The 22,372-nt window shown below is 37.3% G+C and overlaps 1 protein-coding gene across 1 annotated transcript in view; it reads right to left on the reverse strand.

Moving 5' to 3' along the window:
- Nucleotides 1-3,340: 3,340 nt before the first annotated feature.
- The window catches only part of LOC113909209, a 39,796-nt gene continuing 20,764 nt past the window's right edge, over nucleotides 3,341-22,372 (reverse strand). Inside the window, exons 4-7 of the mRNA XM_027570319.1 lie at nucleotides 14,250-14,375; nucleotides 4,947-5,117; nucleotides 4,738-4,863; nucleotides 3,341-3,448 (exon numbers count right to left, since the gene is read on the reverse strand). Of these exons, the coding sequence (XP_027426120.1) occupies nucleotides 3,341-3,448; nucleotides 4,738-4,863; nucleotides 4,947-5,117; nucleotides 14,250-14,375 (531 nt within the window). The remainder of the gene's footprint in view (nucleotides 3,449-4,737; nucleotides 4,864-4,946; nucleotides 5,118-14,249; nucleotides 14,376-22,372) is intronic.

A 22,372-nucleotide genomic window follows, 5' to 3' on the forward strand; every position in this document is an offset into this window, starting at 1 on the left:
TAATTCTGAACAACCTAAACCTCAGGACTGCAACTTCACTTCAGAACTCTGTAGAGTATACAAGATTTAGAAAGCTTTGAATTGTCCAGAAACTCCCCACAGATCAGTACAACTCTGTGTCTACGAAGTTCAACTATTACACATCTCATCTCAAATAATTTGCAGTCTTGTAGTAACAAAAACAATCAGATTATTATCAAAACATCATTATGAGAACTTCTATATACTGGGCTTCTTAATATATATGCTAAAATTGATAACAACGCAGAGCATTATTTCACTTTGGAAACCGATAATTAAGAATAATCTTTCCAGTTCAAAACCATTAATCTCAGAAATACAACATCTCACCTCGGCCTCCATTACCATTTTATAAGAGTTAGAAACATGACAATGGTTCATTCCTGGGGGTTGGTACCAAAAGAACCCCAACCAACCAGAACACACACACACACACACACACACACACACACACACACACACACACAAAGATGGTAACAATGCCACAGTGCAAGAGAAGAATGCAGAAAGAAACCCCACCTACACTTTGTTCACAGTTGTTAAAAAAAAAAAAAAGTATTGCTTAGATCCTGTTGCTAAGAATCACAACAAAAAAAATATTGAAAAGTGTCAAGATGTAGAACTCTTTTTCCCAAAGGGACCCCATCACAAGTCTGCCAGCTGTAGGAGGAACTGGTCAACCTGCTCTGTGAAGGGAGGGAGCATCCTGCAGGTTGAAAATCCTGTCACTCAAGCATCAGGGAAGAGGAACTCAAGGGAAATAAGCATTTTGCAAAAGGCAATAGAAGGGAGATTCTGATCAGGGAAAGAAACGTTTTTTGTTGTTTTAGAAGTACTAAGGAGGCAGAAGAGTGAAGAGTGACCAGAGAAGTGAATTCCCTTCCTATTTTGGTCTATGCCTGCCTTAGGGAAATCTATTTATAAAGATCAATACTAAAACTAGACATATCTTTAAACTTGGCTTTGAAATTGTGGGGCAAACAAAAGTCTATTTATTACAGGATGTGACAGAGATGAAGCCTCACTGCTACCCTTTTTAAAGCCACTAGGGGCCTGAGAAGAATAACAGCAAACCCAAGAGCAACACCTTGCGTTGGTACAATACTTGACGATGAACAAAAGGACTTTCACATACATTGTCTCAACTGAGCACCAGCAGCACCCTCTATGTGGACAAGGCTAGTTAGCATTTCCGTTTTACAGAAAAGGACACTGAAGCTTTGAAAAATTGCCAGTTGTTTTAAAAAACAGAGGTCATTCTTGAGAAAGAGAAGTCTGACCACATTAAAACAGAACCACGTTCACAGAATTGGAAAGTTTGTCAACAACAGCCTGCTCTAAAAGCTACATTTTATGGTACTCCTTTTGTTCTATAATGGGATTTTATGACTGTTGTTCTTGTTTTCACAAAGCAAGAAGTTCGAATACCTGACCAATGGCTTCAAAATCAGAAATCCGGTGGCTCCTAAACTGTGAGAGTTTAAGGGGATGGATCATTTGTAGCAGACAAGGATTCCAAACATTTGCACTAACCGACAGTGTTTCCCCAGAGAAAGGAAGTCACCTTACCTGTTCTGCTTGCTTCCTGATAACTCTCCCACTGTACCAACTGTCCAGACTGTAAGGGAACTGTGGCTCCAGGAAGGAGATGGGAATCGCCAGGTGTACGGACCCTTTTAATGGGTCACAAGGTACTACCTCTCTCGTACTTTCAGCTGCCACACTACGTTTATTCCCAGAGGAGTGGAACTTGGTCTTGCGAAGCTAGTTCTAATTCTGTTACTGGAGGTGATGCAGAGAAGTTAAAGCCTCTGCTGTGTTTGCTGAGTGACAATGGGATATTTATAAAATAGCTAGGAGACAGGATTTCATAGGGTTTAGTTCAAAGCATTTCTCACTGCTATTTTTTCTACTCACTGGACAGTCTTTATTTTTCACCTGCAAGGAACTCTGAGGTAAGAGAAATGCTTGGAATAAAGTTTTTTTTAAAAAAGATTTTATTTATTTATTTGTCAGAGCGAGAGAGAGAGAGAGAGAGAGAGCGCACAAGCCGGGGGAGCGGCAGGAGAGGGAGAAGCAGACTCCCTGCTGAGCAGGGACCCCGATGCGGGGCTCGATCCTAGGACCCTGGGATTATGACCTGAGCCGAAGGCAGACGCTTAACCACTGAGCCACCCACATGTCCCTTGGAATAAAGGTTTGATACTGATAATTCTTAAAATTTTATTTATAATTGAGAACCTTCTTATGACCGGTATCTTTGACTTCCAATGTTTAACACCGGAGCGTGAACACTGGCCTATACTTTATTTTCTCCTGAGCTAAATGATGTTGCCTACATCTCAGTCACAAACTTCATGAAGATTGCCTGACTGGCACTATATGAACTTCCGGCATCTTGTGTCCAGGAATGTGCATGCAGTACTATTTCAGGTCCTCTTTACTGAAAATTTAATGCTGCCTCTAAATTTAATGCCTATTGCCTTTTCACCAGAAAGCAGTTTTTACTGATGATAATGATGATGGTCATTAGGGCCTGAGAGACTTTTAAAAGGATCTAAGGATGAATGAATAAATAAAAACATGATGACTCATTCTGCACCCAGTGCCATTAGCTTAACACACATGGGCACGGTTCTTCTCCCTCACAAAACTGCACTATTTAAATACATGTTACATTTCTTTTTCAAACAGAATGAGCATAATTTATTCAAAGAATATCATGAAATTGTGGAATGTTAGCAGTCAAGTAGGCATGCTGCAAAAAGTAAATACGTTTTACCAGGTTGATTTTTTTTTTCCCCTAAAACTGGTCCTTGTAGAACAACCACCAGATTCTGTCAGGCTCTATGTTTATTCCTTCCTTCCTAAATGAAAGGAGTTTATTCTTTGATACATTTTCATTTCCTTCTTTATTTTATGTTTTAAATATATTAAAGAATGTCATGTCGAATTTCCTTCTAGTATTGCTTTAGGTTAAGTAGGGAAAAAAGTGGGGATCTTAGAGCATCATCTTTTACATTATAAAATGAACACAGATCAATCAATATTTCATATTCATATTCATAAAAATGTAAATGTATAGACCCTGACCTTTAATATGAGTATACAGGTACAAAGAGATATTCCAGAATTATTTTTATAAAGACATACGTAGTTTTTTCTCAAAAGTAAAGTTGTCACAAGGTGGTATGTTATGGCCATCATGGCGTATTTTATTTCACAAAGGATTAAAATATAGAAAAATCCCAAGGCTGCAAAAAGATTTAGTTATGCTCATTAGGCACTGAGTTTATTAGTACAGTCTCTATTTTTCCCTTTATGAGCCAATTTCAAAGCCACTGGATAGGCCTCCTAATGCATGTGTAAAAGTAGCCACTTCTCTATTTTCTATATACCTCTTTTCCTTTTCTTCTTGTGGCAGGCACTGTAACAGTGAAAGGGACATTAAACCAGAACTCAGATAACAGGATTCTATACCTAACTATTCACTCAGGGACCAGGGGACCAGTCATGGGATGGTGACCAGCACCACCTGTGTCTTGCTCTCTTCCCCACAGCATAAAGAAAATAGCACCACAGGGTTGGCATAATTCTGTTTAGTCTGCAAAAAAACCAATCACCAACAGACCCAAAGAGAAGAAGTGAGCTACAGAAAGGTTCTGGCTTTAGACAGATTCAGTATATTAAAATTTGTATTTAAACAAAAGATAAATGAGGAGGTAGTTATTCATTTTACTTTAGAAATATCTGATATAGGAAATGATGCATTTTAAAAGCTCACTTCCATAAAATGTTCAAAGCACAATTCAATTTGCAAATATTGAATTAAAATACACCTACAGCAGGGCCTGAGGTACTGCTGTGTTTTAAAACCCACCGAGAGGCTTTGTACACAATTTAGGCTAATACAATAAAGGAATAGTACATCAAATTGGGATTGATTGTTCTGAATCAAATTCAGTCAGTCTTATTACATGAGGCTGGCCCAATGAAAACCCAAACTTCCATCCGCCTGGAAAGACTGAGAACTCCCCGTTGCTGGAAACTGGAAATGAGCCAGTTGCTAGGCTTTGAGTTTGGACTCTTGAGCATGACTTGCTTCAGGAGAATGAAATGTGCCTTTTGGTTCAGCCCCCTTGCATTGGTAGCCAGCCACGAAGTGAAAGATACCAAGTGTGCATTGCTGCATTTCTCTCTTGGGAGGATGGGTCAAAGCCCTTTTAGTAAAATGCTTTGGGAACATGAGGAGTCGAGCTCCCGTTTGAGTTAGAGCTGGTTTGGGGGTGAGATCTTGGCTCTCTGCTATGTGTGTGTACCGTCGAGTCAGATTTACTTTGGGTTGATCTACACACTGTAAGTCATCTCTAAAGTGCAGTGCTCATGGTACTGTGTACACAAACCTCTGCACTAATATGTATGTGTTTCATGTATACAACATGGTTTGGAATACAATAGAGGGTTATAGAGTCGAAAAGAGTAAATGTCTTTAAACACTTTAAATCACTCACTGGGTAGTGAAGCGTTCACATGAAAGGTGTGAGAGAAGTGAGATGAGCAGAGGAAATCGTGAACACCCACCCCCCACTCTCTCACTGACTGGACTGGGGGCCAAGCCTCCCACACTGCTCAGGTCCTTCTCCCTCTCTCTGACAGCCATCGATGATGGGATCCCACAGTGTGTACTTCCTTGCAGCTTTCTATTAGCTCTCTTACCTGCCTCTGGTACTTCGTCATGAAGGCTGTCTTTTTTGTAGAATCTTCTAAAACACAGGGGTGCGGCTTGGCTATCTTCAGCGTCTTCTTGCTTGTGGAAACATAGTTATCGGGTCTTCTAAAATCCTGTTTAAATCAGGTGAGGAAACAGAAGGTATGGACATTGGTGTCCTGGACGCAGAACTGGGTGCCACAGCTTCACATTCAACTTGAAAACCCTCAAATATCTTCTTCAAAGTAGAGTGCTTCCTTCTAAATGGTTCATTGGCCCCTGCAATAACGTGCCACTCAATCACAGCCTCTCTGGGAAGATGGAAAGTTACCATGACCACCAGGATATGACCCATGTCATTGGCATTGCCATGACACTTGTGTTCTTCCTGGAATAGAAGAGAACAAGCAGGATGTTAATGTCGGAATGGATCTGCTAGTATTTCAGAAACCTTATTAGGTTTCTGCATACACACCTAAGTAAATTTTTAGCAAATTAAATCAATATGAAAGAGATGGGAATAGATTAAAATACAGAAGATATATAAGATGTTTCAGTTTACTAGCTCTTGACTAATTAATTAATTAATAGGTGTTGCCCATGATTACCAATATAAATTATGAGCCTTATTATGTATGTTTGCATTCTGAATAGCTTTTGTATCTTCACTTTAATGTGTTTGGCAGAACCAAAAGAGAAAAGAGAAAAAAACTATATTACATTTAAAAACAAGTGTGGGCTTATACAGTCAATTCAACGTATTCCTTTAGTATGTCATCTAGCTGCAAATGCAAAAATACTGGAGTGTATTTATCGATGTAGATATACTCATACTTAACTCAGAAGGGCACAGCACATCATCTGTGGTGACCTAGTGTGTGATGTCATGCTTTTCACTGACTCGTCACAATTCAGGGTCATGACAATAACTTAACTCTTAGAAATAGCTTGCTTTTTGTATACCTTTACATTTCATAAAGACTTTTATGAGGAAAGAAGAGTATTTTTATATTGAAAAATGCAATTTGTTGTGTATGTAAGAAAAATATGCTCATAACTACTATGATAGGTACCTGGATGTGTTTCATGCATTTGTAATGGATTTGTGTAAATCGAGGTTGAGACTACAAGAAGGAGGCGGCAGGAAAACATCCTGGGCTCTGTCGACATGATGCTTTAAACAACTCAGCATAGCCAAAAATAAACTGACCCCTTTCCCTATCCAACACCTCTTCCTCACTTTGGGAAATGGTATCTGTCCACTTGGTTCCCAAGGCTGGAGAACTGCCCCTCGTCCTTGTCTCTCTGTCTTCCTTAGCAGCCTCTCCCAATCTCATTCCAAGCAGCCCCTGAGTCTTGTCATCTCCAGCCCCTTAAAAGCGCTTAAAGATGCCCATTCATTCTGTCTCTTTATGTTTACCTTAATTTAGGCCACTGTCATTTATGTTGCTTAGATTTCTGTGAAGCCTCCTAATGGGTCTCCCTACCTGTTCCCAGTCTTCTTCAATCCATCTGCCACACTTCAGCCAATGTAATTTTTTCTAAAATATATCTGCCTTATTTTTTTTTTAAGCCCCTGCATGCTTAATATCACTCAGTGGTTTTTGATCTAACATTCAAGTTCCTTAGCGTGGCTTACAAGGCCCTTCAGGATCTGGTCTCTATTTATCTCACTCAACTGTACATGTCCACCCCTCACTCATAGCTGGGGCCATGGACAATTAACAGCTGTTCATCCAACTCTCGATTCCAACTTCATTTTTGGTACTGTCTACTCCCTTGACACAGAAGGACTTGTTGCAACTCTGTCTGGCTTCATTGTTCCTGAGTTTAGACTTATCTTTCGCTGGGAAAGTCTTCCCTGGATTTCTTGCAGTCTCTTAAATGCACTGTGGGTGCCCCAATCACATCCATTCAACATCCAACAAATATCTGTCAGGTGTCCCCTGTATGCCTGGTAGTAGTTTCGGAGGTAGGCGATGTTGCTGATCAGAAACAGATAAAGATCTTTGCCCCCATGGAGCTTTCATTCTCCCAGAATTAGCATGACGACTTAGCTCACTATCTACCTGATTTTCTTCCTCATTAGATGAAGAAGGGCTCCCCTGAAGTTTTTGTATTATTATGATTGGCAGTGTCCAATCAGTAAATGTTTAAAGACAGACTAACAAATGTGAAGCAAAGAAATACCAATATATTTCTTTTATCTTAGGTCATTATAGTTATTTTGAAGCCAAAATAATTGCTTGGAAGTAAAAGAACCCAAACCTTTTTATATGACATGGGGATTTGAGGAATAGACATAGGAACATGTCTTCAAAATTATATATAACCCTTTCTCCCCCTAACTTGCTTTTAGCCAGAGTCCTATAACCTCTTTTAATATCTAGGCCAAACTGTTAATTTTCTGACCAACAGAGTATATAATGGAGTCTATGAGAATCAGTATCAAAGATAAAAACATTAGACTTCTGAAAGAGAAGAATCAACTGTTTAAACAATAGTATTAAATATATGCTTTCAATGGGCCTGAGGTGAAAAGATAGATATTCTTCTTGCAAACCTAAAGCAGCCACACTAAACTCTTAAGCTGTCCTTCAGAATTAGAAATAAAAATCTAGACGACAAGACAAAAGAGGGTTTTTGATGTTTTGAAGCCTCGTTGATTTTCTTTTTCTAAAGCGCAAAGGAAGACCACAGCAGTGTTTTGCTTTTGATAAGAATACATTGGATGGACTTGAAAAATCAGAAGCTAATAACTTTTAAGATGATCTTGGGCAGGAAAAAATTTAAGGTGATACGTAGAGCTGGGGTATCTAACATTTAGTATTCAGGTCCCATAATTCCTTTGCAACACAAATATGATTAACATGTAATTTTTAAAAATGGTCACTAACATGCATATTTCTTATCTTCATATGCACCTTCTAAACATATGCACCTTTATTTAAACAGGTTTATATTTTCTGCCTTCTAGGTGCTTTATATTTATATGCCTATGCTATTCTTCCAAACACCGTTGCTTGTTTCGTTTTTGTAGAGATCACGAGTCCACTTGATATTAGTGACTTAGACATTCTTCTGCTGTGTGAGTGTGGGTAATAGCCTTTTTGTATACCAATTTGCTTACACTGCAGTCTATGCTGGTAATACTGTACATTGCCTGACCTCTGAATGGAAAAATAATAACAAGTTAAAACAGTCATTTTACCTGAAGTCGATAAGGCCATAACACTCAACCTGCTTTCAATTCACATACTCAATTTTCATCCACTCACTCTCGACTTTGAGAGGAAGGAATAATGACAGGTTACAGGCACTTTATTTCAAAATTCACTCACAAAGTTATTGACAAGCATTTTTCACAGAAACAGCTCTTCTCTCTGACCCTCGTGAGCTGTTTACATGAAAAATGCTCTTCCTTGTAGATTAATGAGAGTGGAACCTAATTCCATACCAAACATGCAGCAATTGCTTTAGCATCTCTGTTTTTGATATGGGAACAAAAATAGGGATAATTTGCCTCAAATTGCAGTCACTTCAGTCATAATAAAATCTCAGAGAGTACTGTTTGCTTTCAACTTTCATTAGGTAAGCTGGGGCTGTTATTAAGGCACCAACACATAAATGTTATATTAGCACTTAACAGAAGCATAGCATTCTCCTCTAGGAGATAAATTCTACCCTTGTCAATATAATTCCTTACTGAGTGCAGTAAGAGAGTTTGAAAAGATGAAATAGTGAAGCTTTGCACTAGAGGAAAAAAAATACCCTGTTCATTCAAGCTTAAAGGCCATTTTACTGGCCCAAGGTGCCAGGGTACTGTTTAGAAAATAAGTCCCAGAGAAACTCTTGTAGGTCAAGTCAAACATTGAGACAAACTTTCAGACATGTTCTCTTTGTCTGAGGTTGTTAAATCAGTTGCTTTAAATTTCTGAATGCTTTCAACTGGTATTTCAACTCTGTGTAGAAATATAAGGATTTAAGGCCAAGATGGGTTCATTTCCAGAAAGCAGATGATAATCCTTATGTGTAAACCACTGTACACACAGAACCCACACTTTTTTTTTTTTTTTTTAGTTTGGTAAGCCCTTTCAAAATGTCAGGTATTGTGTATAATCATCGTGATAGAGCTGTTGAAATTTAATCTGGGTTTATGCATACTCTTACCACTATGCGTCTTAGGCATATTAAAAATAACTGTCTCCTATGTAGGCCTAAGAGAAGTGCTGTCACCCTTGGAGAAATGAGGAGCACTTAGTCATCTAAAATGGAAAATAAAAGAAGGGGAGGGGCATCTACAAGCTTGGCCATTGCTAGGCCTATCATTGCCATGATCCACCTTCCCCAGCCTTTCAGAATCCTTTATCATACGTCATTCAATGGTCTTAAGGTCTTTTAAGAAGGTTGTCATCACTTGGATTGTTTAGAAGCCTTAATTGCGAACAGTAGACTGTTTTAACTACCAAGTTCAAGCGATAATGTTCCTCAGGTGACATGTGAAATGTAAAAGTAGGTCCTGTATTTGTAAGACACATGATTACAGACAACAACATACAGTACGTGATTATGCCTAACAATGGTGGTGATGAGGGCTATTTGGCTTCACGTTCTGTTCACAGGGTTGGATGTATTTGTATTTGCCAACTTAGGTTGCTATTCTACTAATCTGGGACATTACTGTCATTCAGCCTTTCCCAGAAGGTTAATGCATTTCCATCCACCCTACTTCATATCCTTTACATTCTGGTAATTCTGAAAATGGCCTGTAAATGTTGACTGCGGCCAGACAGAAGGAGAAAAGAAGTGTTAAGTAGCTTTCTGCTGAGACTTCAAAGTCATGGGTATAACAGACGTTCATTTGTAATCAAGTTTTGAAATGGTAGTTTTGATATATAACATTTATATGAACAAAAACAGCAGTTTCCTCTTCAAGACCAAATTAAAATAACTTTCAATCCATAAATATGAAGCAATTATCTTTTTCTTAAAAAACACATTTTGGGTGTAAAATGGGAACAAATGAATATGCCCACAGTTTAATATGCCGACAAATATTTTACATGGAAGTTTTTAGTTGGCTTCAAAACTTAGAAAGGCTTTTTTTTTTTTTCGGTAATATATATTTAAAAAATAAATTCAGGTCAGAGCTAACAACTTCTCAACCATACCGCTGAGTGTGAATTTAAATATACTTTATAGGGAAAGTAACAAGGGCCTACCATCTAATTAAAGCAAATACCTAACTATAAGCTCTTTAGTATCTTACAGATTTTTGAATCCTCAGCAGCTAGCACAGAGCCTGGTATCCAAGAAGTGGTCAATGGAGTTTTCATGCTAACACTTTTCTGAAGGGCAATTTATATCAAATTCCAAAACGTTCATTCAACTTGACCCTGGAATTCTAAGTGTAGAAATTTATTCTAAGAAAATAATTAGAGATGTTCACAAAGAAAATAACTGGAGTTATAAGGATGTTTACCATAGTGTTATATATAATAGCAAAAACTGCTAACAATCAAAATATCCAATAATAGATTATTAGTTAAACACATTATAGTATATCATGTAATGAAATATTATACAACTATGAAAAACTGTGTTTTAAACATTTAAGGGAAAATAAAATATCTTTTGTGGGAGAAAAAGAGTTCAAAGACCAGTAGGTATATTAATAAAGTGCATATGTAATATGTGTGTGCATATAAATACATACATATACATGCATACATAACTGAGTGAGACAGGAAAAAATTATCTAAGGAAAAAACCCCACATGTTTCTTGTAAGCCCCTGCTGGCTTATAAAGATAGAGGATGCTAGGATGGGTCCTTTATTTACTGAGTGAAGAGCTCCAGGTGAGGACCCAGAGAGGAGAGGCCGGAGCCGAGGACAAGGCCAGCCCTGTGCGGCAGGGCTGGTGATGCACAAGGAGTTGAGGTAGTTGGCCGTTAATAGGAATTAGAAGCTTGGCAAAGAACTCAGATGTCTAATGGAGTTTTTTTAGTCAGTTTTTCTATGCAATATGTATTGTATCCTTTGCCTTTGCCTCCTCTTGAAAACTTCAGAAAAATCTTGTTTTTTCTCTTACCTGTAAAGGTAGGTAGGTTTACTTTTAGGGGAGGTGACCAAGTGTTGACTCCCGCTCAGGGGCAATAGCAAGACTGCCTAAGGGTCCTGACCACATCTGGGATATTTCTTTAAAAAGAAATGCACCAAAATATTAGCCAGTCCTTAGCTTTTGGTAGAGAGAGAAGAAGGGGATTTTCATCCCCTTCTTCACATCGTAATACATTTTCTAAATTTCTGTAATGAATATAATGTATATTGCTATTGTAATTGTTATATTATTATTGTAATGTATATTACTATTATAATCAGGAAATAGTTATTTAAAATATAAATTGATGTCAGGGGTGCCTGGGTGGCTCAGTCATTAAGCGTCTTCCTTCGACTCAGGTCCTGGGATCGAGCCCCGCATCGGGCTCCCTGCTTGGCGGGAAGCCTGCTTCTCCCTCTCCCACTCCCCCTGCTTGTGTTCCTCTCTCGCTGTCTCTCTCTCTCTGTCAAATAAATAAATAAAAATCTTAAAAAAATAATAAATAAATAAATCGAGTGAATAAATGAGTCAGTGAATGAATTGATTTAAAAAGTGGTAGTTGTGAGGAAGACTTTAAAATATATTCAAAAGGAAACTCCTCTAATTTACAATGACTATAAGGAACCTCAGAGCCTCCTTTCAGTTACTGGTTACCTTCTGAAATAGGACACTTGGTTTTAGAATACATACACACACAATATATATGTTTTTGCTTAATGAGTTTTATAATGCCTGATTAGTCAAATAATAAATTTGCCTACAGTTTTTCTTGAAACAATTTTATCCTTTCAAATCAATATTTTGGTAATAAATTTTAATATATATGTATTACTTGTGCCTACAATAAAATAGGCAATGAAAGTAATTTTAAAAATTCCATTCCTATATATTTTCCATTGAAAAAGGGAATCTAGCAAAATAAGCATATGCATTTAAGCAACGAATGAATGGAGGTGTGTTGACCTTACTGTTCTCCCAGTTGTCATTTCCAGTGATTAAGATCACTGATACTAGCCAGACAACTAGGGTTGACTCCTGGCTCCACCACTTATTGGCTATGTGATCTTAGGGCAGGCATTTAATTCCTAGTGTCCTATTCTGTAAAATGGAATAACACCAATTCCTACCTCAAGGTCATCATGAGAATAATACAAAACATATTTAGATTTGTTTAGATGATCACCTTTGATTTAGGTCCTGCCACCGGTATTTATGAGCATGTAGACATTGGGTTGATGCCCGCAATCCTGTAGTGCACCCAATGGTTAGAGTGCTCATGTGACACCAACGCATGCAAACCTGGACACTAGATGTTGATCTTGCATTTGCTATTACTGCCCTCGGAGTCTTTTGTCAGCTCTAAAGACAAAACTTGGCTTTGTAGTAAAAATTCACCATTAAAGATATTTTAATAGAGTAAGACTTGAGTTTCTTAACTTATGTAATAAATTGAGATTATGATTTGACATCAGGAAATTATATTGCAGTGGAGTAATGTACTACTATAACTGTCTTACACTAACAGGGAGAGAACTTAGATGGACTTAATGTATAAATGATGCCCTTGTGCCAAGTAGAGGCCAAATGATAGGACATTCTGCTCAAAAGAAGGTTTTACAATGCTTCATGTAGAGAGAATCCACGTCAATTTGCAGTATAGCTAGACCAGCCAGAACTTGTTTGTTTAGGAGACACATTACACGAGTCCTACTTCTCAAGTATTATTTTGTAGTAGCTCGTTAGCAATGCAAAGAAGTAAATATATAATAAGATATAGGACATTTTTATTTCATAATATTTATTAATCAGCGTTAGGATTATTAAAATGACTGTCCTTCTAAATAAAGATGTATATACTTGTGACTGGATTTACAGTTATGTGTCACAATAAAGTGATGCTTTCAATTATAGTTGTATTGGCTTTGTAGGTTTATTTTTATTTAACCTTTACACTTGTTTTTGTTGTATAACTGATAAAAACCATAGATAAAGGAGTTCGTGGGTAGTTTCATAGGATCAAGTAATGTTATACTAAAAATAATGCAGACCCAAAACTGGACATCTGCAAACATTTTTTTTCTCAATTTCAAGAGTAAAAAGTTTGAGAATTGCTGTAGTAGAGTAGCCTGCTTTTCTTTGCAGAATGTTTCAAACAATATCATTACCAAAAGTAACGTGCAATTTTGGCTAAAAATCTAATACATTTGGCTCCTATTCAAGAAGTCGATAGCTTTGTGGGCTTATTATCCTGACAAAGACGACAATGAGAGTGGTGAGGATGATTCTGCAAATCTACAGATGAGGATCCCACTCCCCATCAATAGGATGTGCACTGATTTATACTCACCCACGGACAATTTTCATCCAGTTATGATAAATGACATACATTTGCAAATTTCCATTCTTACATCTATGAAATGGACAGTACCTGTATGATTATCTTCTAAAGTTAAGGTGAGGAACAAAGGAATGTATGAAAGTAATTTAAATAGCAAGATTCTATGGCTACCCAAATGGCATCATTATTATTTCATTAAGAATCATCTCAGGGCCTATTTACTCTTTGAGTTCTTCTTGTTCCTACTGTTTAGGCGATCAGGAGTTAGGTTATAAGCAGTTGGGAACAGGTAGTATATTAGTTCTTGGCGATCAAAAAATGCAGCTGCTGAAACCTGATTGTTTTCAGAGGCTACACAGTCACGAAAGCTTTGGCACCTCTTGAGAACCAGGGAAGCTTTCAAAGCAAAAAATACTATTACATCTCTTTGATAAATATAGAGTATATTGGTGTAGTTGCCCAATGCAAAACAGGGACTGTGCGTCCCGGAAGCTGTCGCCCACATTACAGAAAAAACTGAAGCTGAGAAACAACTCCAGCCTTACCACCTGAGCATCTGCCCTTGAATTGATATTAAGTAACCATATCGCTCATTATAGCCTTTCATCTCCCTTGCTGATGCTTTTTAATTTTTAAACAGCCCGACTTTACAAATCATCTCTTCTTTCATGTGTTCTCCCAACGAAAGAATTAATTTTGCAAGCAAAATATCTAAACAGTAAGCATAATAAGAATGAAACAGGTTCAAGCTCATTAGCAGCAGGGAGCAGATGTAGTAAAACTCTGCCAGTTCCCCTACATTGCCTTCTCAGCAGGGACTGGGCACCAAGCTGGGAGCTAGTTCCGCAGCACAATGCTTGGCTGCAGCGGCAGCAAGTGCACCTCTATGGCTTCAAGTATAATCCTAAGAATTCACTTTGATTTTTGATTTGTCTTTGCAATAATAATGTCTAAAAGGACCATGCAGAGCGAAAATGTAAAGTTAAGCACCAAGTGCCGGCTAATCAGGAGACCATAAGAATGTAAGGGATAAGAAAATAATTATAGATTATAAAGGCATTTTATCCTTTAAAAAATATTACCTTCTTGACAAACAGAGGCTCCGGAGTCTGGATGAAATCAGTAATTGCTCGAGTTAAACTTCCTTGAAATATCATGCCATATCTGACGTTCGTTACAACGACTGTTGCCCAATGGATAGAAGAAAGCTGTGGATGGACCAAATCGATACACTGATCATGATACAAACTAAATGCACATGAGTTCTGTGAGAATAAACACAATCTCAGATTATTAAACTAGGATTTCTTCCTTAAAAACACTGTTAAAATGAACTATCTTTTAGGAAACAGCATTATCAACCAAACTGAAGCGGCTATAAATGTGAATATTAGCAAGACTTTATTTAAAAAAAAAATCTCTCCTAGAAATTAGAATACATTCCTGGGACTATAAGTAATACTTAGATGTGCAAAACACTGTTGGACAGTATATATATATATATATATATATATATATGTGTGTGTGTGTGTGTGTGTGTGTGTGTGTGTGTATATATGTGTGTGTATATATATATATATATATATATATACACACACATCTTCTACAATCTATCCTGGACATTCAGAATGTGATTTCATATTAACGATTTTTCTCTCCAACAATGTTTTGCACATCTAAGTACTACTTATAGTCCCAGGAGTGTATTCTAATTTCTAGGAGAGATTTTTTTTTAAAATAAAACCTTATATATATTTTTTTCAAATAAGTGAAGATACATTGTAGAATCCAATTCATGGAATTTCCAATAAATCAAACTGCAACAGATCTAAATGTAACAATCAATAACTTTATCTGCATAGTCTTACAACTCCATAAATTACTCGAAAAGCTGATACTGCATGTTTATTTGCTGTGTTTGTGTGGGTCTAGTTTTTGCAACGGATTCATTCAGCCAAGTCTGATAGACAAGATGCTTTTAAGAGAATGACATTAACAGTGTTCCAGGAAAGCTACTCTAAATCTTTCAAAGAAAGAAAAAAGAAACTTAGAAGTGTAATTACTGGGAGAGAGGGAATGCATATTCTGAGTCTTCTAGGCTACTAAAATAAACTGGTAATCTTTCCTCTGAAAAGTAATAGTATTGGCTTCAAAACCTGGAACAGATCTAAACCTACAAGCAAGAGTTAAACTTACCCATTTCATGAAAATTCACAAGGCAAGGTCAAGAGGATTATTAAGTAAGAAGAAGTTGACCTTAAAAGGTCACCTATATTCTAAGGTTGATCTATTCCCATGCTGACCTTAAAAAAGTCACATATATACTAAGGTTGATTGATTCCTTTGAATTGCTTGACTCATACGCCATTGTGGAAGAAGCATAAGTGGGTTTCCTGACACGTCTCCTTTAATGCAAACATTTTTGAGTATCTTCATACTCAACTAGGTCCCATCAGTTTATATCAATTGGATCATGCATTTCAAAATTTGGGTTAATTCTTCAAACTCAACAGATTGTGGGTAATGTTGGAAGTCATGGCAATAGTGACTTAGGACTTGTGTATCCTTGAAGGTACACACATAAGACAGTGGGTCACTTTGTGGTATCAGCATTTTACTGTGCAGTTTCAATAACTAAAAACAACTGAGCTCCCTTAGCAATCTCCAGCATAGATCCTATGGACAGTTTATGTATGGAAATATGGAACTGAAAACTTCCAGGGAATTCTGCTTTTAGGTTTTATTAGGAATTGATTAAGAATAATAGAACCAAACTGAAAGAGAAGACACATATGTAGAGAAATTGGCAGAAAACACATCTTTTAATGTGGCAGTAAAACCCAACCACAAAAACATAGCTAAAAAAAATAGTGCTCTCTAATATTTTACAGGCATAGAAACCATGGACAATTGCTGACATCATATCTAACCTTTGGAATAATTTCGTTTGGGTTACCTGTCATCCAACCTGGAAATCAAGTGACAAGAAAAGAGTAGTAACTATAAAGTCCTTGAAAAAAACCAGAAAAATAGGACTGAAGGGATGCTCATCAAAACACAATTCTACCTACTGGTCATGTATGAGGAAGAGACAGCAGCAGGATACTCAACAAACTGGAGTATAGTGTTCTGAAGTGTGATATTTCCAAACAGCGAGGGCACAGAAATGCTTTAAATTACTGCGGAAGCAGAGCCTAGAGCAATATGGAATTAACTGTGGATGACTATGACATTAGGTGACAGAGCAGCCTGGTATGCCGCTACAAGGAACAGAGTTGTTTTTGGTGGGAAAACAAAACAAAACAAAACACGTCAGGCTGATTACTGCCTAGAAGGTAGAGTTGCAAATAGTGATGAGCCGTTCAGGTAGTAGCTACTGCCATGTAACATGACAATTTTCACATGAAAATGTCTGAGTGGAGAAAATATTAAAGATCACAGAATTATAAAACTGTAAGATTGGACAGAGCCAAAGTCCACATCTGTTCAGTCCTCTAAGGTCCTCCCTGCTCACCAGTTAGAGAGTTAGCACCTGAATCCACATCTCTGGATGCCTGGTCTAGCCACCCACCCTACTCACAGTACATTTTAGAAGCATCAGCTTTAAAATAGAGGCGAACCTCTTAAATTAGAAGAAAGCCTGTACCAATTCCTTTATATCTTCAAAGAAAATTTGTGGAGGGGGCCATATGCAAGGTGTGAAATATGTACACTCAATTAAAAGTTTCAAGGGATCAGGCGCCTGGGTGGCTCAGTTGTTAAGCGTCTGCCTTTGGCTCAGGTCATGATCCCAGGGTCCTGGGATCGAGACCCCCATCGGGCTCCCTGCTCCACGGGAAGACTACTTCTCCCTCTCCCACTCCCCCTGCTTGTGTTCCCTCTCTTGCTGTGTCTCTCTCTGTCAAATAAATAAATAAAATCTTTAAAAAAAAAAAGCTTAAAAAAAAAACTTTCAAGGGATCTTTAAATATAAGACCTTGATGATGTCTTTGAATTTCTAATTCATTTTGGTGATTCTTAGTCCACCACAAAGTCCTATTTTGATCTCACAGGTCACCTTGTCCAACCTTTTCATTTCAAGAAGTAGGAGCTCTCTTCACTCATTTCCACATAAGTAGCCCTTTCTACTCTCTCTCTAAATGCATTCACTGATACTCAGGGCAGGATGAATAATTTGGGCTACTAACTCTTCTCCAGAATTCCTACCATTTTGCTTCTACCAGTTGACTTGTGCAGTTACAAATTATCATTTGTCTTTATTCTGAACTTGAATATGCTAGTTGCAATTGCTATTGACATTATGTATTTTCAATTAAGTATTATATAATCCTATGGAATATGGATGTGAAACAAAGTAGAGCTGTTTCTATAAAACTTAAGTTGAATATTGTTGGATAGGCTTTAGAAAAGTGGGCTGTTACTAAAAACATGCTGTCAGTGTTGGTGAGAATATAGAGAAATTGGAACTCTTTCACTGTTGGTGGGAATGTAAAATGGTGTAGCTGCTATGGAGAACTGTATGGAGGTTCCTGAAAAAATTAAACATAGAGTACCATATGATTCAGAAATCCCACTTTTGGGTATTTATCCAAAAGAACTGAAATCAGGATCTCAAACAGATACATGCATTTTCATGTTCATTGTAGCATTGTTCACAATCGCCAACAATAGGTGGAAACAACCTAAGTGTCCATTGGCAGACTGACGGATAAATGAAATGTGGTGTACACCTACAGTGGAATATTCAGCCACGGAAAAGAAGGAAATTTAACCATGCATAAGAGATTCTTAATCATACGAAACAAACTGAGGGTTGCTGGAGGGATTGCGGTGGGGGAATGGGGTAACTGGGTGATGGTCATTGAGGAGGGCACTTGATGTCATGAGAACTGGGTGTTATAGAGACTGATGAATCACTGAACTCTACCTCTGAAACTAATAATATACTATATGTTAATTAATTGAATTTATATTAAAAAAGATAAAAAAAACCACCACCCCACCCAAAACTCTTGAAGACATCATGCAAAGTGAAATAAGCCAGTCATAGAAAAACAAATACTGCATGATTCCACTTACATGAGGTGTCTGAAGTAGTCCTACTCATAGAAGCAGAAAGTAGAATGGTGGTTGCCAAGGACTGGGGAGAGGCTGGAAGTGGGAAGTTGCTGTTCAATGGGCATAAAGTTTCAGTTATGCAAGATGAAAGAGTCCTAGAGATCTGATGTATAACATTGTGCTTATAGTTAAAACTGCAATGTATACTGACAAATTTGTTAAGAGAGTAGATCTCCCGGTGGGTTTTTTTTTTTTTTACCACAATAAAAAAAGCTATTAATTTGGGTGCAAAAGATTAGAAAAATTGTTAAATTCTAGAAATGTTTTTCACTCAGATTACTTCATAAGTGTTTTTAATTTGTTGCTCCATTTTAAAGAAAAAGAAAATAGAAATTGTAGGTAATGTATTATGAGTAGGATTTATGCAACAAATATCCAATACCAGCAAGACATGCCAAGACAAGATTTAGGCCCTACACCAAAAGACTAGTGAATTAATGTACATTTATTTTTTTTTAATTTAAATGTTTTAGGACATGTGTAGTTCATTTGTTAATGATCTCCCGATTTAAACAACTTAATCAAACAGCTTAAGTACAGGTCCCGTGCCTAAGTTATTAGTTGAGATACCCCCAAATTTTCCCTTATAATGCATAAAAGATGATTTTTGTCCTAACCTTTAAAGAATAGGTTTGATGATTTGGTCACTTCCACTATAATCTTGCTATTTACTCCGTTCAGTAACTATCTCTTGAGGGCCTGCTTTGTGCTAAGTATCATGTCCCGCATTTTACCATGTAGTATGGGAGATGTATGAAATTTGGACTAAAACTCGGGTTCAAAGCCTGGTTCTTTAATATCTTCCTCATTAAATTGCCTAGAAGATTAAATGGTAGGCTCCCTGACTCATGGTAGGTGCTCAATAAATATCAATTTCCCCAAATATATCACTGTATTGAATCACAACGACAACTGACAAGTGGGTACTCTTATCCCCATTTTATAATTACACAGCTAATCATTTGGAGAGCCTGCCTAAAAACCCATCTGTCTAAAGCCTGTACTCTTTTCATTGCAGGATGCTGTTTCATTATGGTCTAATTTTGAGTAGGATTCCATTCTGGATGATTTAGCTAGGTTGAGTTGCAAATGCACCGTCAATAGCTGAATGAATTGGTGTAAATGCTGAAAATGATGCAGATGGAATTGCTTAGTGGTACCCATTTATAAATTGGGGAATAGCCACCAGATGCAGTGGTTTAAATTTCATTAGTGTTTATGCCTAGCTGCTTTTTTTTTTTTTCCTGGTGGGAGGGTGGGGGCAATAATTACTCAGGTTGTCTGGACGCTTCTTGGGTCTGCTTCTTTTATTATATTTTATAATTTAAGAAGTAATCTTACAAAGTAATTTAATTAGAAGTTTAAGAGAAGGGAGTGGCAAGGGCACAGTCCTACTTTTCACCAGTTAGAGTTCATGGTTTCCGGGCACTCTGATTTCAGGAAGACTATTGCCCTGGGATGTGAAGAAGCATTAAAAGTAACATTGTTAGTGTTGTTATTGGTCTGCCTTTCTAGTTGGAGGAGCATCATCATGGCTGGACTGGACAGAAACAGACTAGAAAGAGAACATTGGTGCCTTTTTCTTTAAACTTGTAAGTTTACAGTAGACTTCCCAAGCAATGAGATGATCTCCTATTTGCTCTACTTCTTACTCTAAAAGTAGCATTTAAATGACTTGTCATGATTAGGTGTTTTTAGCATTGTCACCAGCTTTACTTCATGCTACACTTTAGTTTTTCTTTCTTTTTTTTCTTTTCCTTTAAATTTTTATTGTTATGTTAATCACCATACATTACATCATTAGTTCTTGATGTAGTGTTCCATGATTCATTGTTGGTGCATAACACCCAGTGCTCCATGCAGAATGTGCCCTCTTTAATACCCATCACCAGGCTAACCCATCCCCCCACCCCCCCTTCCCTCTAGAACCCTCAGTTTGTTTTTCAGAGTCCATCGTCTCTCATGGTTCGTCTCCCCCTCCGATTTCCCCTCCTTCATTTTTCCCCTCCTGCTATCTTCTTTTTTCTTCCTTAACATATATTGTATTATTTGTTTCAGAGGTACAGATCTGTGATTCAACAGTCTTGCACAATTCACAGTGGTGGGGTGGGAGAGATGGGGTGGCTGAGTGATAGACATTGGGGAGGGTACACTTTAGTTTTTCTATCACTACTCTCAGATTGGTACCACAAAGGTACTGGTCTTGGTGTCCCTTTCTCCATTTTTCTCATATTCCTTTTGCTTCAGAGAGTCTGTTCCATAATTTAAGAGCCAGGCAAACCCCAACACTGGAATTATCTGCTAAACTTGGAATTATCTCTCCCTGTTTGACTTTTCCATTGCATTTGTTATGGCATTGATTATAATTTATAGTACATTTGCAAATCCCTTGAAGGCACTTTTGTAATTTTTTTTCTCAAAAAATAGTTTGTTTGAAATTTTGATGAATTTCAAGATGTATCATCAATCACTTTATAATGAAGCAAATAAGAAGCAAAAGTATAAATTCAATGTAATGGGCCATATTTCATTGTGCATCAAAGGCATTTTATATCAAACTGACCTGTACCTTGAGGTATATACCGTTGTCATAAAATCAAGTAAGCTCTCCCTAGAGACAATGTTTTTCTTTTTCTGTTGTGTTCCAACAGCCAAGTCTTTCTTTAAGTAGCACACTCAGAAAGAAGAATGAAGCATCATTTTACGTAAATGGTGACTCAAGCAATGACCACTTTTGAAGGCCTTCTCTGTTTCAGGCATTGATTGTACTTGTCATTTGGAAATTTCATGAGCATCTTCATCTTCTAAATGATTAAGATTAGCATGAGTAAGTAACTTGCACAAGGTCACCAAGAGGCAGAACAGGGATATGGATCAAAGTTCATCTCAAGTCAAAGTCTGTGCTCTTCCACTGTGAAAACCCTTCCTGAAACTCACTCTCCCCACTGCTGAGGTGGATCTGACTTCTGATAAGGCTGGTGGGAATAACTTGTGTCATTGATTTATGCCCTGTCTTATTTTTGAAAGGACTTAAGAGAGGGGTGAAACACAATCATGTTCTCTGCACAAAAGAACGGGGCTTGTATTGTACAGCCCCAGTTTAAATCCCGGGACCCCTACTTGATAGCTGTGAGAAACTTGTTTCCTCATTAGTAAAAGGGAGTGATAGTGCCTAACTCTTAGCGCTGTTCTAAGAACTGCGGGAAGCAACAGTAAAGCTCCTGACATAGTGGCTGGTACGAGGAGACATCATAAATCTTAGTTCCCTCTTCATTCTACCCTATCTTTTGACCATGACTTGCCTCTCCTTAGGTGGTAGTCCCATTTGAAAGCAAAATAGCTCTATTTTCTCCCACTGACCATTACTGTCAAGTTTAACCATTATTGCCCTCATGTGCGAACAACTAAAGGTGCCACCCCAAGCTTTAGAAAAGGTCTTGAGTGACTACATCCATTTTGATGGAGTTATGGAACCTGCTTGGGATTAAGCTTGAGTATTGATCTTTAAAGGGTTTTTTGCTGCTTCCTGATGTATATTAAGATACAGATAATTAACTGACATTATTTTTTAAGACTATTGAATTTGTACACTTATAGCAAACCTACACAATTTGTGTGCATCTGTAACATCAATATCATTCATTTACTTATTTACAGAGCATTTTTAAACATCCACTATTTGCCAGGCACCATGCCAAGAACCTATATGTTGATAAGAAATGAACATAAGGCAGGAAAGGTTGTTGCTTTCTAGAAACTGCCAATCTTGAAAGGGGGAAAGAGACAGAGGTATAAGTTAATGCTTGTAACTCAAAATGATATGTGCTGTATTGAATTTATTAAAAGATCTAATAGATCAAAGAGAATATTTCATACATTTATAACACTAAATTCCTATCTTCCATCTCAAAAGTAGTATTAATAACAAGCGTAAATATAATGTATGTGTTAAGAAACTAAATTTATAATACCTATGACTAATATCTGAATAGTAAAATATTTTCATGAAATAGTATCATTGAAATAACAATTTTTTCTGAGCTTTCCCCTTTGTAAGAACAATGCAAAGACAGAGACATTGGGACAC

Source organism: Zalophus californianus, chromosome 6 (genome assembly GCF_009762305.2).
Source record: "Zalophus californianus isolate mZalCal1 chromosome 6, mZalCal1.pri.v2, whole genome shotgun sequence".
NCBI classification, from domain to species: domain Eukaryota; kingdom Metazoa; phylum Chordata; class Mammalia; order Carnivora; family Otariidae; genus Zalophus; species Zalophus californianus.